The sequence below is a fragment of the Scardinius erythrophthalmus genome, assembly GCF_964197995.2.
Source record: "Scardinius erythrophthalmus genome assembly, chromosome: 22".
NCBI lineage: Eukaryota > Metazoa > Chordata > Actinopteri > Cypriniformes > Leuciscidae > Scardinius > Scardinius erythrophthalmus.
The window spans coordinates 21,396,330-21,415,736 of NC_138242.1; the positions used below are offsets into that span (position 1 = coordinate 21,396,330).

At 39.0% G+C, this 19,407-nt stretch overlaps 1 protein-coding gene across 2 annotated transcripts in view; it reads right to left on the minus strand.

The window, feature by feature from the left end:
- The window catches only part of flt1 (fms related receptor tyrosine kinase 1), a 31,176-nt gene that overhangs the window by 4,041 nt on the left and 7,728 nt on the right, over positions 1–19,407 (minus strand). For both annotated transcript variants that reach the window (XM_081353040.1, XM_081353039.1), the window contains exons 5-22: positions 17,966–18,128; positions 17,743–17,879; positions 16,476–16,647; positions 16,236–16,353; positions 15,947–16,116; positions 15,555–15,702; positions 9,442–9,562; positions 7,914–8,022; positions 7,015–7,320; positions 5,230–5,376; positions 5,015–5,143; positions 4,005–4,111; positions 3,778–3,913; positions 3,591–3,695; positions 2,910–3,023; positions 2,202–2,290; positions 298–427; positions 1–98 (exon numbers count right to left, since the gene is read on the minus strand). In XM_081353040.1, coding sequence (XP_081209166.1) covers positions 1–98; positions 298–427; positions 2,202–2,290; positions 2,910–3,023; positions 3,591–3,695; positions 3,778–3,913; positions 4,005–4,111; positions 5,015–5,143; positions 5,230–5,376; positions 7,015–7,320; positions 7,914–8,022; positions 9,442–9,562; positions 15,555–15,702; positions 15,947–16,116; positions 16,236–16,353; positions 16,476–16,647; positions 17,743–17,879; positions 17,966–18,128 — 2,499 coding nt within the window. The remainder of the gene's footprint in view (positions 99–297; positions 428–2,201; positions 2,291–2,909; positions 3,024–3,590; positions 3,696–3,777; positions 3,914–4,004; positions 4,112–5,014; positions 5,144–5,229; positions 5,377–7,014; positions 7,321–7,913; positions 8,023–9,441; positions 9,563–15,554; positions 15,703–15,946; positions 16,117–16,235; positions 16,354–16,475; positions 16,648–17,742; positions 17,880–17,965; positions 18,129–19,407) is intronic.

Sequence of the window (19,407 nt, forward strand, 5' to 3'; positions counted from 1 at the left end):
CTTGCGAGAAGCGAGAAACTCCATACCTCTGGCTACCTGAAAGCTGTAAGAAATCAGGTCTTCAAGCAGCAGAGGGTTGATGGATTCAGGAAGAGAAGCTGGGCGAGACAAACAACATTGCAATTTTGTACAGCACTTTGGTGTTGTTTTAAATGTGCTTTATAAAACTTGAACATTTGCATCCTTGCTGAATAAAATCATTTTTGAAAGATAGTGCTTAATTTTTTGTTGTACTATCCCGTACTGTCTTTTTTCATCAGTGGTTACTGGTTCATTATTACTGTGATGAAACCTCACCACTATCCTCCTCTGGGATCTCTGATCTCTCCTCACTAAACCCTGAACTGGCGTTGCTCTGGCTGCTGGACACACTGGCCAGTCGTCCTTTACATCCCTCCATCATGATTCCCTCCTCTTCTCTGTTCACCTGAGTCAGAAACACAAAAACGCAAGAAATGAGCAGCTATCTAGTGATCTAGTGAGTAATGCACAACACTTTAGTTTGAGGGCCAATTCTCATTTACTAACTTATTAGCTTAGCATATTGCTGTATTAGCATATTGACTGTTTATTAGCACATTTTAATGCCTTATTCTGCATGAAAATATTCTACATCCCTTAATCCCAAAACCAAAACTTAACCACTATCTTAAAGGAACACTTAGACTTTTTGGGACTTTAGCTTATTCACAGTATCCCCCAGAGTTAGATAAGTCCATACATACCTTTTTCATTTCTGTGCGTTCTGTAAGTGTTATTTGACGCACCCACCGCTAGCCTAGCTTAGCACAAAGACTGGATGTAAATGGATAAGGTAGCATACTAATCACAATAAGTGACAAAATAATGCAAACATTTTCCTATTTACATGTTGTGATCTGTATAGTCACAGCGTGTACAAATAACAAGGCTATATGAGACAGAGACCATTTTTAATCGTATAAATACTGGGAACTATATTCTCACTAGGCGTAGGAGCACAGCTACTTGGGCGGAGTGATTAGCGCAGCACACGAGAAGCCCTGTTGATGGTTCCGTAAACAAAACAAACGTGACTAACTAGCTAGTAGCGAACGTGACTCGTGATCATGGCTGACTTTGAGGAATTGTCAGAGGAATTTTACTGGGTATCAAACCAAGATCCAGAACCATATAGTTTTGAGCCAGAATACACAGACGAGGAGTTACAAACTTTGGAAGCTGTAAGACAAGATACAGCGAACACCCATGATTGTAAACTATAAATTTACTATCTAGTAATTGCTGACTCTATTACTCCAACTCTGAGCAAACTCTCTGCTCCTCACCACAGGGTGTCTCGTGTGCTGCGCTAATCACTCCGCCCAAGTAGCCACTCCGCCCAAGTAGCTGTGCTCCTACGCCTAGTGAGAATATAGTTCCCAGTATTTATACGATTAAAAATGGTCTCTGTCTCATATAGCCTTGTTATTTGTACACGCTGTGACTATACAGATCACAACATGTAAATAGGAAAATGTTTGCATTATTTTGTCACTTATTGGGATTAGTATGCTACCATTATCCATTTACATCCAGTCTTTGTGCTAAGCTAGGCTAGCGGTGGGTGCGTCAAATAACACTTACAGAACGCACAGAAATGAAAAAGGTATGTATGGACTTATCTAACTCTGGGGGATACTGTGAATAAGCTAAAGTCCCAAAAAGTCAGAGTGTTCCTTTAACTATTAATCAGCAGTAAATTAGGAGTTTATTGAGTCAAAATTCATAGTTAATAGTGAATATGTGTTCCCCAAACTAAAGTGTGACCCACATAAGTCAAATACAAGGACTGCATTTGTATCACATATTTTATCACTAGTTCCTCTGATTTTGAATCATCACTCTATGACTTTTGCATAAACACACTGCTCTTTGTATGAAGCTTCTGTAGAGGCCATTCAAGGAGGTAAGCCGTTTTAGAGATGGTCACAAAGAGGGAAGTAGGCTATGCCCCCGTTGTCTTAAACACTGGTCTGTTCTTTTCAGAAGGAAATGAGAGAAGACTATAAACTTGCCAGCAGAAATATAGGTCTCTAAACCTCACGATACAACAAAGCAACAGTTTCCAGGTTACAATGCTGTGACATTTATAAGATCTTCAGAGTGACACTCTGCAAAACTAAAATAAGATTTTATTTTAGTCATGACTGAGGAAAACTGATAACGACAGATAGACTAACCCTGTTTAACAGAAACACCTCTCGTTTGGTCTTAAGGTATGTAGACAGGTTTCCAAACTTGCAGTATTCAACTATGACCATCAGAGGCCCTAAAAACAACAAGACAGAAGTAATACATATAACATTCATCCATCTCTGTACTGTGAATATATTTATGGGGTCTGTACGATTTTTTTTAATGTTTTTGAAATAAGTATTTTATGCTCAGCGATGCTGCATTTTTTAATTTTATTAAAATTGATTAAAAATACAGTAAAACAGCAATATTGAGAAATATTATTACAATTTAAAAGAGCTGTTTTATATGGTAATATATTTGAAAATGCAATTTATTCCTGTGATGGCAAAGCTGAATTTTCAGCATCATTATTCCAGTCTTCAGTGTCACATGATCCTTCAGAAATTATTCTGATATGCTGATTTTGAGCTTGATTACTAATTTTTCAGTAATCTCTGATAAATAGAAAGTTCAAAAGAACAGCATTTTTTTTTATAAACTAATATTTTAAAGCCTAACAATATAAAGGTCTCTACTGTCAATTTAATGCATCGTTGCTGAATAAAAGTATTAATTTCTTTAAAAAAAATCTTACTGGCCCCAACATGCATGCATATCTTGAAGCTTCTTTTCTTGTAACTAGAGATCAGTTTCATAACTAGCATCAACTTAGAGGGTTTTTGTTTACAGATAAATTATATCATTCACACCTCCTGGTTTGGTGCATGCACCGAGAAGATTGACCACATTGAGGTGATGACCAATGTGATTGAGGATCTTCAGTTCTGTCATCAGAGCCTTGTGTTCACTGGGCGTAGCGCCATCTGCAGGGGCAGCACAGTCATAACTCCTGACAATAAGTGATCTATACTAAATACTAAATCAGAAGTCTTTAACCCTGCACGCAGTGAATGCGATTTTACAACATATTCCTAGATCAACATGTTTTGTTGATCCTGGAACAACATTCCAAATCAATCAATTTGATTTGAGGGACAAGTTTACAGTTTATGCCAATTTAGGCTTACAACCAGGATTAGGTGCTTCAACACCAGTGTTGTTCACCTATCATTTTAGGGATAACTTAGGGGTAGGGTAGGGATAGGGTTAGGACTAAATTTCTGGACAGGAATGCTGTTCCAGGATCAGGATGTCGTTGCTAAATAACAGTGACCCTGGGAACCCACCGTGCAGAGTTCAGTTCCAACCCCATTCAAACACACCTGAAGCTGCTTATCAATGTCTTCAGGATCGCTTGAAAATACACAGACATGTGTGCTGAAGCAGGTTGGAAATAAACTTTGCAGGACAGTGAGTCCCCAGGAGCAGGGCTGAAGACCTCTGCCTTTACATAATACACCTGTATTTTATCAGAATGTTTCAGAATATACCTTTAAGCATCTTGACGGCCACTGTGGTGCAGCTGACTGAATTACAAATGCCAAAAGCTGAGGCTTGCATTACTCGCCCGAATGCCCCTCGCCCCAGGGGCTTTTCTGGAGAACGGGACAATACACCATATATCAGTATACTTCATAACAGCATCAACACAACTTATAAAGCAAACTCACTATTTACCCAGTTTAAGGCGGTCACGTGGAAACTCCCATTGGGCGGAGTCATACTGTAACCTGTCGCGGTGCTCAAGCAGAGGCTCCTCCCCTGGGTGCAGGATGATTGGCAGGTACTCTGCTTTGCCATCAGTGGAGTTTGGCTGAGAATGACCCACATAATATAGATATATATTACATGGTACAGTAATATAAGTAATTTTTTGGCCTTCAAACGTTTTAACCGGCTCTCACCTGTTTGAGTTTCCGAATTAGCAGTGTAAGAAGCAGCCAGAAGAGAGTGGCCACAACACATGTACATGCTAGAGTCGGGATCTCCAGAGAAAGGAATTCAGATGAACCTATAGGATACATAAATAAGTGTTGAAAGAGAGTGGGACATGACCTGGATCGGATTCGTCCCCCATGAGCATGACAACTCCCTATAGGTCATGAGTAATGCATTAGCCTCTATACTATAGAAACAGCTAAACAAATGAACCTACATAGAAATAGGTAAACAGTTTAAGGGTTGAAAAGCCAAGGCCATCTGTGGGAAATGAAAATGGGAGACAGTTTCCTTCCTGACCTATCGGAAAGAGAACAGCGTGAACGTCTCCTCTCAGCGCTGAGTTTAGAAGCATCCGAAAAGAGCAAATAAGGGAGTATGAGGAGAGAAAGAAAGAGCAAAAAGTCTCTTGTGCTCACCAAGGCTGCATTTATCTTTGTGTAATATAGTGAAATATTCTTACAATTTCAAAATAACTGTCTTCTATTTGAATATATTTTATAATGACATTTATTACAAGCTGAATTTTTAGCATCATTATACTCCAGTCTTTAGAGTCATGCACATGATCCTTCAGAAATCATTCTAATATGCTGATTTGGTGTCAAGCTACATTGAAAACAGTTGTACTAATTATTTTTGTAGTAAATTTGTCTCTTTTTTAAAGATTGTTTGATGGATAAAGTTCAAAAAACAGAATTAAATAGTTATTTTTTATAACAATTAATGTAGACATCTTTACTGTCACATTTGATCAATTAAAAGATTGAACAAAAGATAGAACAAAATTGGAAAGTCAAGTACAATTATCCAATAAATTCCTATGGTAATCCTTTGATCAAATGATTTAGAGCTACAGTTATTTCTTATTAGTATTATTACTATGAAATTTACACTTGTCATAAAACAGATAAGAGTTTACATAATACTGCACATTAAAATGAGTGAATTTGCCCCTGTCAAAGCAGTAGCTTACTTTGAACCCAAATGTGGGCGGAGCTCCCCACAGACCCCCTCTCATTGGTGGCCTCACAGGTATAAAGTCCCTGGTCTTCAACCGTAATTCGGTCTATATGTATAGTCCCTTCCTCTGGAAACATAATCCCTGTCAATAAAAGAAACAGGTATGTAATATATTCATTTACAGGATTCTTAAAATAAGTACTCAAAAAGTACACTTTCTAGTCTCACCAGACACCTGCTGGAGCTTCCTTTGGTCCTTATACCATGTGATCCGGGGGTGTGGAATTCCCCGAGCGGGGCAGCGGAGTGTGACCGAGCTGCTTACATTAACACTGTGATCACTCAGATTTCGCAGCAACACAGGCGCCTGCAGAACTGTACAGTTTGAGACAAAGAGGGTTTGGGTCAGGGGTCATTACGCATGATGTTCTACATCCACTGAATCAGTTAAATCAAAAAAGATCAAAAACACCTCTGGGAGATTGACGGAAGCCACGACAGTCACATGGGGCACTTAGCATTACATGTCCGCCTTATAAAGCAGCTGAGTGATTTACAGGCTACGCAGTTCGCTATTGTTACAGAAGTGTGAATAGACTGTGGGTTGTATTTCTTTCATTGCAGATTAAGGCCTGGAATGTTTGAAAAGCAGCCACTGGAGTTGTGCCATTTAGTCCCTCTATTGGTCTTAATGACACATTCAGTGTCTTAACTGATATTTCCGGGTTAGCTGTTGAGAGTTTTACAAATATAGCGTCAAATGTATGTAGATTAATATAAGATAATTCCAGGTTAACATGAAACAAAAATCCCAAGGGTCCTTGAGGAAGGAGGGATCCTTCACATGAAGCTTGATTTCATAACTCTAGCAAAAGAGGGGAATAATAATCTGACTTCTACTTCAGATATTTTCCCCTGGGACACAATTGATTATTGTCTCTTTCCTCGTTCTGTGACAGTGGCTGATTGGCTGATTGTTCTTTGGCCATGTGAATCAGCCTGTAAATGTGGCATAGTGGGAAGTGCCATTGTGTGCTCTTCCTCCTGACTAGATCTCATTCCCACACCAAAGAGGTTCTGCTTCACACAGCCTTGGAGAGAAGGGCTACAGGAAGTTCTAGTTCCCAAGGACCCTGTTTCGCTCTGTCTTTCTCCCTCTCTCTTTGTTTCTCTTTCCGCCTCTGTCTCTAAATGTGTGGGTGTCTGCATGCACATCCTTACGGGACTCAGAATTAGTATCTAAGAGAAGTCTGATGGCTTCTGTGCCTCACTTCTGCAGATGTTTTAAAACTATTTACCATAAAATTGAAATAATACAGTTAGCCACTTTTTTCCATACAGCCATTTACTCATTAAACCCGACTTTCGTTCATCTTCGGAACACAAATGAAGATCTTTTTGATGAAATCTGAGAGCTTTCTGTCCCTCGATTGACAGCTACACAACTAGACACTTCAAAAAATTCATAAAGGGATCGTAAAACTAATCCATATGAATTGAGCGGTTTAGTCCAAATTTTCTGAAGAGACTCGATCGCTTTATATGATGAACAAATTTATATAGACTTTTATTTAGAGACAGAAAGCTCTCAGGTCTTGTCAAAAAGATGTTCATTTGTGTTCTGAAGATGAACAAAAGTCTTATGGGTTTGGAATGACATGAGGGTGATTAATGAAAGAATTTGAATTTTTGGGTGAACTGTGCCTTTAAGCCTGTGCATTAATGCACTCTCGCGGATGCCAAACCCGTTGTGCCATATCTTCAAGTGGCCTATTAGTGTGTGCCAGAATGCAAAAGAGATTATAAATACTATAAATATACTATTATTATGGTACTTTTTGTCATTTTTTTGTATTGACAGTTAACTTTCAACAACCAGGACTTTCTGCGAAGTATCTCAAAATGTGATGGCAGAATTTTCATGTTTGGGTAAACTATCCCTTTAATGAGAGCATGAGTGTGTGTGTGTTTGTGTGTGTTATTTGTTGAGCACAAGAACTCTTAAAGACACACCTGTGATCTCCACTGCTGTATCTAGGTGTGTACGTTCTCCTGTAAGCAGGTGTGTGGCGGAGCAGCGGTACGTTCCTGAATCCTGTGCAGTTACATTCTTCAGCAGAAGATGCAGGGTGTGAGAGAAGTGCCCCTCTGTGAGCTCCCCGCCAAGAACTGAAGCTCCCTCTGATACCGTGGACTGATTCGCCATTCTATACCATGACAGGTCTGAATAGAGATGCCTATTTGCTATACAGACAAGACGAAGGTCCCTGCCCTCTCTGGGCTCTTCCTCTAAAGATGCGATAAGGCCTCCTTTGACATCTGTGATGGTGGACAAAAGAAGATTCAATCAACTTCCACTTCCTGTGCATAAATCCTGGATACAGTGAGACAGAATATATGCAGACCTACTGGCAACAACATAGTTTTGTTTGAGGCCACAGAGCACAGAGAAACCATTTCGGAGTGTTGACCAAGAAGAATTTTTCATAACCTTTGATGACAATGTTGAATAGCCATTGTCAGTACAAGTAGCAATAAGACGCTAGTGTAAAGGCGCGCTATTTACTTTAGCTATTTGAAATTTCCCGTGGAAACCGCTCGAGGGTTTCCTGATGGAAGATAATGTTTATCTTTCCCGAACACCACCAGCGTTCTCCAAATAATGCGCCGCACGAGGAGGCAGCATGATAAGAGCCACAGGTTCCTGTTCACTCCTCCACCCTGTCACTATGACAACAGCCAGGATGGGATACATCCACTGTGGCTGAATTTAGCACAGCTCAAAAGCAAACCCTCGAAAACAAGGGGACGGAGGAGGGAGGGATAAGTGGAAAAATGGGAAGGAGGGAGAGAGGGAGTCAAATATTTGGCTGTTTAGCATCTTTTTAGATTTAGTTTTGCATATAAAGTACCTGTGACATAGAAATGGATGTCTAGTTCATCTCTGCCCATTAAGTTTGATGCAACACAGCGATAGATACCAGAGATCAATGCTTCGCCAACTGTCAGAACTCCTACAGTCTGTGGAAACACAAAAACAACTGTTGCATGCAAGCAAACATGCAGACAAACAAGGCTAGAAACTATAAAACCACGTATTATTTCCTTGAATATGTTCCTGCATTGACTTCTATTGTTGGTCCAGGAACTACATTCTCATCAAACAATCATAGCATTACACAATCCCTACTCAAATTCTAATCTTGATTGATAAGAATGCTGTTCAAGCCCCTAATCTAACTTACAAACAAAAATCAATAATAGCAACATGCTCTGTTGATAATAATGTGACGTTGATCCAGGAACATTAAGCCATATGGGGTGGGGAGTCAGCCGGATTGCTCACCATTGGATTCTGTTCCCCCGTGGTTCTTATTGGTTCTAGTTAAGATCCACTACCTTTAACCCATGAAACTATAACATGTCTCTCCATGGGGGTACGATTCAGACGGCTGGATTGCTCGCAATCGGATTCTGTTCAACCATGTTTCTTATACAAGGAGGTTCTCATATTTGTTAAACTGATACTAGTTAAGATCCATCGCCAAATGGGATCTCTCCGGGGTGGGGGACTGATTCAGACAGCCGGATTGTTTGCCATTGGATTTTGTTCCCCATGTTTCTTGTACAAGGAGATTCTAATATTTATCAAACTTATACCCGTTAAGATCCATTCCCAAACGGGATGGAATCAACAACTTTAAAGCCACTATATCATCATGTCTCTTGATGGGGGTTGGGAACTGATTCAGACAGTCGGATTGCTCGCCATCAAGCTTTTTTCTTATTTAAGGAGGTTCTAATATTTATCAAATTAATAATAGTTAAGATCCATTCCCAAATGGGATGGAATCAACAACTTGAAAGCTATACTATATCATCATGTCTCTTAATGGGGGTTGGGAACTGATTCAGACAGCCAGATTGTCCGCACTGGATTCTGTTCCCCAATGTTTCTTGTACAAGGAGGTTCTAATAAGTGATACCGGTTAAGATCCATCCCCATACAGCACAGAATCAATGACTTTTAAGACATTACAATGATATCTCTCACCATGGGGGTGGGAGACTGGATTATGTTTCCTCAATGTTCCTTATGCAAGGAGGTTATTTATCAAATTGAAAATTAGTATTTTTCATTATTATTTTAGTACCTTATTTTAACAATATTGTTATCGTTATTATTGCATTGTTATTCCTGCACCAACAATGCTGATTCAGGAACTTGAATGGAGGCTGGAGATGGTGTATTCTTGGAATGACTCCTTTAATGTTTTTCTAGTAAGTTGTCTAGAGATATTTTTTGGAACACAGAACTGAGAGCAGATGCACTTGTGTTGCTTCTGTGAATCCCGGGGGAGTACTTTTGCGTTCTTGTGTGCCCTCTTGCGTATTCATTTTGTCTCTCCCTATGATCAGTCCACCCACTAGAACACTCACCTTATTCTTCCCTTCTAACACTTCCTGTCTGTGGCCGACGGTCAGGATGGGATTGTGGGTGGACGTGACTTCTGTCTTCTCGCTGACTGGAGTCCAGGAGGAAGGAGGAGGCTTCTCACATCTTAGAGAGAGGAAGACAGAGGACGAGAAAGAGGAAGAGAGAACGACAGCACTCTCAGTTCACAAGTGTCGATGCAGTGATGTCACAAGACACAGATGTGTGGCGCAGCTGTGGCCCAAAAGGGGAAGACCGGAAACTGCTTATCACAGGTCTCTTGGGAATTGATTTTTCACTTTATTCATCTTATGGAATTTTTTCTTTGGAATTTCTTTTGGAATTTCTTTTCTCAGTGTGTGTGTGCGTGTCATCCATATTAGGATATGGTGACACTCGTTGAAGTGTTCCTTAATTAGCAGTGTGTGGGGCTTGGATGTGTTCCCTTTCCTGCCTGTAAATCATCCTGGCCATGCTTCCGAAGTCCCAACCTCTCTTCCAATTTGCACACTAACTTCAGGCATTTATCCCATTATCTTATCCATGCCAATTTTTTAAGGTCTCTAATCTTCGGAGCAAGGTTTTGGTGGCCCTGGTGATGGGTATTTGTCCGTGACTGTGTGCCCACCGCCCTGTTACCCCTCCCTGGCTTTGACGACTCTTTCTGATTGCTCTTCCTATTTGGCTGAGACAGTGAGTGCTCTGTCCTCGTATGTCCCACCCTGATCATGACAACAGCACTTCTCAAACACACAGTCAAGTGCACTCTCCCACGGCTCTCCGGGAACATTCGCTCTCTCATACAGACACGCACACAGAGAGTGAGAGAGACAGAGACTTCAAACACCCATTTGTTTTACCACAAACATCCTCACTCATTCTGCATTCAAAACACCTTCATCCATGTACCCAGTGTGCCTGCGTACAGTATTATGAACTGACTTCAGTGGGTCATTATGAAATCTACTTTGTTTTATTGTCTAGAAAAGCATCAGTCAAGAAACAGTCACCCAATATTTCAGCGACACCTTTGCCATCATTGAGAACTTCACATATGCATTTTTTGGAACCAAACAGACCATATTGTACAAATAATTTCAAGCAAATTTAATGCAAATACATTTGATATAAACACATACATTAGATATTAAAAATACATTTTTTTTATCAGCGTTCTTACACATTTGGCAATTATTAATATTTACCATAAGTAAGTTAGTTGTATAAAATTATTAAATATTAGAATCATATATTACTCATAGACAATCTGTATAAAAAGGGGCGAATCACATTGGGAGAGACCCGTAGAGTAGAAACAAACACACAAACACTCACTCAACACACGCAAACACTTGCATACAAACAGGCAGGATCCTTTTTTCAGCACAAAATAAAGCAACTGTAATACACAGCATCACCGTGAAGTGGAAGAGTGTGACATAAGTTGACATATAGGATGACACAGAGCTTTTGTCATTAATTTCTGGCCCATCAGAACTCCTACACAGCAGGCATTCTGGGCCAGATCCAGTCTGAAAAAAAAAAAAAAAAAGGAAAAAAAAAAGAGAAATCCAAATAGCGAGCCTCGGTTTTCTCTGCCCTCCTTGGCTCACGTCAAGATAGTAGATACAGGATATTTTCATCTTGTACAATCTGAACTCACAGCTTTTGTGGATGTTAGAACTATAACTGATGGTCTGGGCTTTGGAGATGGAGGCTTGGTTCATACATCCTTTATAGTACCACTCAATAACACAAAAAGCAAAGCAGCACCAGGCAGTGTATGGATGGGGATCACGCTCAGAAAGAGGAAGAGCAGAAAAAACTGTCTCTGAACAAAAAAAAAAAACGAACAAAAAAAAAGGAATAAATTAGAAGGTAGTTCCAGGGGTGCAGAGATATCAGCCTCTCCGTCCTGTGTGAGCCCAGCTGTTCTGGATCCTTGTGAGAAGGCCTGCTTTAAGTCACGTCTCTGGGGTGGCTGGATAAGGAAGGGCACTGGCAGTTGTAGGGTTATTTGTGAGTGTGGCAGGACAGGTGAGGGGGATTGTGGGGGATCAGTAAAGTGGGGCGGAGGGTGTGTGTGTGGGATCAGGGACTCTCAAGAATAGATCAAGCTTCTGAGGAAGCGGACTGTGCCACGTTTGAAGACGGAGGGACAATCACGCTGCTGGGAAGCTGTCTCGCGTCGGGGAGGAAGCCAAACAACGAGAGGAAAAGCGCTCTGATTTTTCGCACAGGAAGCCCGTCTGCGCCTCCTGCCTGGCTGAGATAAGAGTGCTGCTGTTCCCATGGCCGAGCTAAAGCCCATCCAGCCGCTATCAGGCCGGCCCGGACCACAACTCCACTCTCCCTGGGCCTCCTCCACCGCAGCGTCAGGCCAGCCGCGCCGGGCTGCTATAAAGAATAAGGGCCTGAGTCAGGGTCCAGCCAGTCAAGACCTCTCAACAGAACGTACATACAATACCTTTCAATGATCAAGCTTTACACAGTGATTTGATTTTTTTTTATCATGTATACTTTTTGAACTTTAGAGTATCTCAGCAAAATCAATATGCGAATGATAAAACATTTTATCATAAAGGCAGGCCTAGATGTGGGCATTTCCTGCATTTTCCTGCATTTTAGCACAAACTCCCCCAGAATGGATTTAAACACGGTAACGTGTTAAACTAAGTTTAGTAGACACTTATTGGTAACTGAAAGCATATTCATTTACTTTTTAATAAACTTTGTCAATGATGAGTGTTCATACTCCGAGGAAATTTGAGGCTGCAGATTCCGGGTGGGCCAGTAAATAGAACACCAAAGCATTTCTTAAAGAGATAGTTCATTAAAAAATGTTGTTCCAAACCTCTATGCAGGGTTATTATTATTAAATAAAACGTAAACTAAAAACATAAAAAATCTGAAATACAATAAACTTTAACTGAAATATAATAAAATAAAAAAAATAAAAAATATTAAAAAAAAATAATATAAATGTATTTTTATTTCAGCTAGTTCCCAATTCATAATTTCTAATTTACATTTAGTTAAAATTAAAATTTTAAATTTACATTTAAAACTAAATAATCTAAGGCCTAATAAAAGCTATATAGACATATAAAAAATATTACTCAAATTCTAACAAAAAATTAAATGAAAACTAATTCAAAATATTAACAAAAATTATAATAGTATATCAGTGATAAACAACACTGACTCTATGACTTTCTTCAGCAGAACACAAAATAGGTCACTTTGAAGAATGTTTCAGTTGTTTTTGTCAAAATAATAAAAAAGCCAATAGAGCTGGTAAGTCCCGCCCCTTCTGCTAATCCCCCTGGACCTCTAGGTTGAAAAATCGTCAATGCAAGTGAATGGGAGAAAATCATTATTTTCTGGTCCCGTTTGAATTTTGCCATGAATGTGAACATATGTTGTCTGTGAATTTTTTATATAACTTTTCGTGTAAAGAATGATACAATTTAGCGGGTAGAAGTTTGATACGGTTAGACTTTGTGTGAGAGCACTTTGTGGATTACAACTCTTCGCTGCTTTCGACGCGTTTGAAACGTCACCACCATTCGCACACGGACACTAGCTCACGGATCCCGCTAAACATGGCTGTGTCTTTGGTGCACTTCACCGCCTTCTTTCAGGGAGAGGACAAAATCGTTGAGGTTGGCGAAAACCACGGGTAAGTCAACTTTATGGGGTGACGTCACATAGGCGACATGTAGTCTTTCTCGTTATGTCTTTTCCACAACTGCTAGCCGAAGAATCATACCATATACTGTCAAACTCGTAACATGAAAAGTTATCTAAAAAATTCACAGACAACATATGTTCACATTCATGGCACAATTCAAACGGGACCAGAAAATAATTATTTTCTCCCATTCACTTGCATTGACGATTTTTCAACCTAGAGGTCCACTTGGGGTTTTACGGATGGGCAGGACTTACCAGCTCTATAGGGACCAAACATTGTCAATATTGAGTAAATGATGACAGAATTTGCATTTTTGGGTGAACTATCGCTTTAAGAATGCATGAAGGATGGCTGGCACATACTGGGAATCTGTCGCATTATTGTAACCAACAAGAGTTTTCCTCTCAGTGACATTTCATTTTTAGTTCTTTTAGGAAGCACTCAAAGAATAGGCCAAGAAAATATCACCAATCTAACATGTCACGATGTCAGTACAATAAGGGGAAGCCTGACCTAAAAATGGACAAATTTGGAGTAGAAAAGGCAGTGTCATACTAAAGAGTAACACTTTCAGGGTTTGTGGATTTCATAAAACTTTAACACTTGTAACACTTTATTTTGATGGTGCCCTTTAGCCATTCTGTTGACTATAAGTAACATTGCATGTCAACTAACTCTTAAGTAGACATTCTGCTGAATATCTTCTCTTGATGGTCCCCCAACAAACAATCTATACTGTAAAAAAAGCTGCTGCATCAAATATTTAAGTACAATCAACTTGGATATTTAAGTCATTTCAACTTAACTTACATTAAACTTAAAAATTTGTTTAAATTTAAATTTAAATTAAATTTGCTTAACTTATTTTGATGAGTTAACGCAATGTAAAAAAACAGGTTGTCATAACTTATTGATCATATCTTTTTTTTTCTTTTACAAATTATATGATAATTAAGTTATGACAACATATGTTTTTACATTGCTTTAACTCATCAATTAAGTTAAGCAATTTTCAATAAAAAAAAATGATACAAGATTCAACTCTCTTTTAAGCCAGTTAATGTAATTTTAGTTGAAATGACTTACAATTTCAAGTACAATCAACTTGGATTGATTCTTTGGTTTAAGGCAGCAACTTTTTTTTACAGTGTACTGCCGACTTTGCAGTTTACTGAGTTACTTTGCAGTACTTGTAAACTTATTCTACTAACCCCTAACAGTCTATTAATAATCTACTAATACTCTAATGAGAGTTAGTTGACATGTAGGTGCAATTTTACTTAAAGTGTAACCAAAACCTCAGTGTAAATATGGGAGTAAGTCAGGAATGTATGTGGAATGGTGTTTCTGTGAGATGATCTCCTCTGAGTAATGCTTGCTAAATTTTTCTCATGAGAACAGTGGATATGTGGTGTGTCAGACATTGAAGAAGGCATGGCAGGATGCGTCTGAGCAATCAAAATAATAAACAGCCAGCATTCTGCACAGGAAGTTCATTAAATCATAGTGTTTGATTTAGAAACGAACAAATTGTGCTTGTAAGCACGGAACTGGCTTCTTTTGAAGTGCTTTTGTCTGCACTTTCAACTCGGGAGTTAAATTCAGTTCTGTGACTGTACCAGGCACACACATTCACACAAATACAAACACATACACACGAGCGTCTGCATCCACACAAAAATGAATAGAGACACACACATGAAAGGCCTTCTCAAGCATCTGTTCTGCAGGCTAAGAGGAAACCCTGTCTGAACACATGCTGAATTAGACAAAACAGGTCTCTATTCACAAAAACACACACACATACATTCATGAGTGTGTGTGTGTGTGTGTGTGTGTGTGTGTAAATATAGACACGTCTCCACTCATATGTGCATTCATTCTAAAAAAAAAAAACACATCAAACACAATGTGACCAGGTACAGTGTGAAATAACTGAACTATTTAAAATGGTTTCAGGACATTACGCAATTATGGGGAGGATATCTAACTTAGTCTAGTGTGGGAAATCCAAACCTAGCAAAATTACATTGTCTCAGATGTGTTTTTTCACCTGCATCAAATACTAAATTAAAAGTGACTGGATTTTTGGCCCCGACCCAGTATTCTTCACTGTATCCCTTTCCTCTGTGACTAAAGGGCAATAAGGACACGATTGGTCAGTCATGTTTTCAAATTTAGGAAGTTCACTGTAATGCTTTCACTTTTTAAAACATGATAGTGTGAAATAAAATGGGGTTTTAGAGAGCTTGCAGAGGCCAAAACCTTCCTAAAAAATGCAAATAATTTATTGTTATATGAGTGGCTTTAGCACACACTAATAAGGTTGTGTATTTGATTTGACGTATATATGATTTCAGTGTGCATTAATCACTGCCTTGGACAATCATTATTGTGTTTCTGCATGGATGGTGAACTTACAGGCCTTTCGGAGGGCACGGATGCCAAAGCCATTGGATTTGAGGTGGTGGGACACCGTGAGAGGTGCAGTGCAGGGCTTGTCTGCTGCCTCGCTGGACTGTCCCGGGTTGATGAGAGGAAACTGTCTTCTCTCCAATCTGTGGCTTCACTGTGAACAGATTTTGATAGAGGAGAAAAGGATGTTAGGTCCCATTGTCATAGTTTCCATTAATAAATAAATAGGAATATTTTTAATCAATTTGAATTATAATTTTTTTTTTAACAATTTTATTGTAAACTTTTGGCTCAAAGTAGTTAGTAGTGGAGTAGTTACAAAACTGTTTTGTTGAATATGGATCTGAAAAGAAACAGTCCTATAACATTAAGAAAGATCTCTTCATCTTAAGTCTCACCATTTACCACCAATGTGATTGTGAGGTTCTGGAAAAGTCCATACTGCTGGATCCCAGTAAGAATGGTGTAGATTCCTGCGTCCTCTTCCGCTACATCCCGAATAACCAGGGAAAACCCGTCTACGTGGTAACGGGAGCACCGCTCGGCTGCGACCATCCCATCCTTCAACCTAAGCAATAGATTCAGCTGTTGAGATTTTTTCCAAATATATTGTTTCTGTTCGCTTTAATAATGAACATCTGCAAACATCATTTAGCAGCTCAACAATGTGATGAAAGGAAATTGTACCAGATGACTTCAGGTGCAGGGAAAGCCTTTAGTTTTGGAGTAAGACGGAACGATTTCTGTCCTGCAAAAGCCTGAACCACAGGGCTATTTCTGTGCTTGAGTCGAATGAAAGGCTGGTCTGGGAACAGACAGACAGGAAAATAGGACAATCAGAAACATACATGTGGACGACTGAGTGAATACGAATACATTTGAGAAAAAGTTCAATAAGTTGGGACAGAGTAAAATTCTAAAACTCACCATAGACGATAACCGTCGTATTTGTGTCTCGCTTGGATGGACCACTTGTCACATGACATTTGTAGAGTCCTCTGTCTGCTTTGCTCAGTTTGGGGATGGTGAGAACACTGTAGAACAGCATGTTGGTTCTGCTCCTTGATATGCGTCTGCTGACAGTGGCCGATCCATTAGCCTAAATTATAAACAAGCAGAGCAAACTGTGTCAGAAAGAAATATTTTGTTCCAGACAAGAAAAATATAAACAACATGGTTTTCATAGGAAATGAGGGCTACAGAAGAGCTGTACGTTAACGGACCATTTAAAATAACCGCTGAACAGAGGAAAATCTGCTGGCAAAAAGAGAACGAGACAGAGCTCGTAATAAAACAAGAATCAACATTGGCTTGGCTTTTCGGAGAGGCGAGAACTGAGGGATTGGAAACATTGTAAAAGCGACGTGGAGATGGTGTTTTTATTACTCAACAGGTGAGTATGGTATTGTATTAAACAGATAAATATCATATTACATATGTAGCTCTCTGAGAGAATTCATTGGTAAAGCATTATCAATTGTGAACAGTAATTTCATCATGGTTGTTGTAGCGCTGTGTTGGAATTTATTTTCAAGGAAGTACCGTGTCTGTTAATGGACAAAGCTTCAGTAACGTCTTCAGCTAGTCAGCTTGAGATCCTTAGACTCTAAATTGGTTATATCTCTTCAGGATAATAGTGAATGTTTTATGAGCAGTAGGATAACCATATTCATCCGCACAGTCACGCAGAGCCAAAGCACAACCAAAACAATGTTCTTCCACAAAATGCATGCAGTTTGTTTTTTAACAGCTGTGCCAAAAGTGTAAAATTTTGTTATGAATTATTTTTTTGTTAATTTTGAAGAATTTGATGAAAACGGTTTCAGTTTATATTGAAACTTGGCAGACTTTGATATCTTGGCAAATCTGAGTACAATTTGTGTTCAGTGTGTTCTGAAATGTATGAGAAGAAAAGCTGATGTGAGACTCTATTTGCTCTACGGGATATTAAACAAACTCATTTTTGCTTTAAAATATATCATGAAAAGTGCTAAATTTAACTACATTTTCTTTCTGATCAGTGTTGGAACTAATAAATTTAGTAGTGATGCATCAATGTGAGCTCATGCTACTGTACTGTACATAAACTGATTTCACAACAGAATATTATAGATTGTGATTATACCAATTGCAGAATAAAGATTTTAGAAATAGCATTTCATAAAGCACAAATGCATAATGGGTAAAAACACACCTTTTGTGGGTATGTCCAGGTAATGGACACCCTGGAGTTCCATTCAGCTGTAACGGTGCAGTTCAGTGCTAAAATCTCGCCTTGTAACGTGTGGAGCAAACCTGTGCTGTTTAAATACACGTCCAGGATTTTATTTACTGCAAAAAGAAGGAAAACGGTACATTGTTTGAAAATCTAAATTTGGTTCACAGATTAGTTCATCAAAAAAACTTTAAGCTCTTACCTGGCCTGTGAGTCAAAAACTTGTTGCTGTATTTGACTCCATTGACGAGAGTCTCGCAGGAAAACAGCCCAATGTAGAAGAATGTTGGACTACGGATAATGAAGCCTTGCCTGCTGCTCCAGATGATGTTTCTATTATCAGGAGCTAACACGTGGAAAGGAAACTGAAAATGTAAGAAAAAATCCTTATTAAAAAGACACCAGCAGCTTTTGCATTTCTTTTAGGTGCAGCAGAGATTTTTGCTTTCACTTTGAAAAGCTCTAAAATGTTCCATTGGGGTGGATTTTAAAAATAGACTTGCACTTTCAGTTCGAATCTCATTTGGCCAGCGCACACGATGGCTCTAATGGGTTCAACAGTGCACCGTCCTTCAGAAATTCTTGGAGAGCGGTGTTATAATTTTGTTTACTTCCATGTTCAATGGAGGAAATGTTTACAGGCTTAGATGTGACACTGTGGAAGCGTCCTGCCCTTTCTCAGGGGATCAGGTGAATGCTTTCCTCTCACTGTGAGCTTCTCAAAATCACCTTGTTTAAAGGAAGCACTACTGTATTAGGTAAGGCATTAGGTAAGCCCTTTACCCAGGTGAGTAGTAACCAATTTTTTTTCTAATATGGCCTTGAAGACTTTTAGAAAATTAACTGTTTTAAAATGCAAAAACAGTAGACATACAATTCTGTCATTTTTCTATGAGCATTTCAACAACATTGTCATTTCCGCCACATCACAAATTATGTATTGTGTAACAGCAATCTGTGGCGGAAATGACAGTGGTGGAAATGACTTGCAAATTAAATGGAACTAAATGCTCGACACCTTTGTCTTCAGGCGAATTTCACTGCTAACATTTCATGTATCCTAAATACACAAAGTTACATAATATGAATTTTTTTTTTGTTGCATAATTTGACAAAAAGACAGCTTGATTGGTGGCCGGGTAAAATTATGACTTTACCAAGCACTGACTTTACTAAATCTAAAAGTATTAAAAAATAATTTCCCTTGATTGAAATAAAGTTGAAATAAAATATAAATATTAGATTATTAATAAAATGTTGCCTTGGCAACTAAATAAAATACATTTTTAGATGAAGTACTCAAATGACTAAAACTGCGTTAATAAATACTATAATAGTATATCAAATAACACTGGAACGAACACATAAGCGGGAAGTAATAACACTGCTACAGGTAGCACCTTTCTAGTGCCAATTTCAGCAAAAATAGGATCAAACATCATAATGTCACTTAATTAATATTCACGAGCAAAGCTGACAAGTTTTATATTGTGCCCCCTTCACCTTCGCTACCTATTCCCACCTCAGTCCAACTTCTTACTAACATCCCTCCCTCCGTTCAGTGCGTAAGAGGGAGGGCGAGGATGTGAAAACGTGACTCCAGTCCATCTCCTCACATCCTGTTACTACAGGATATAGACATCA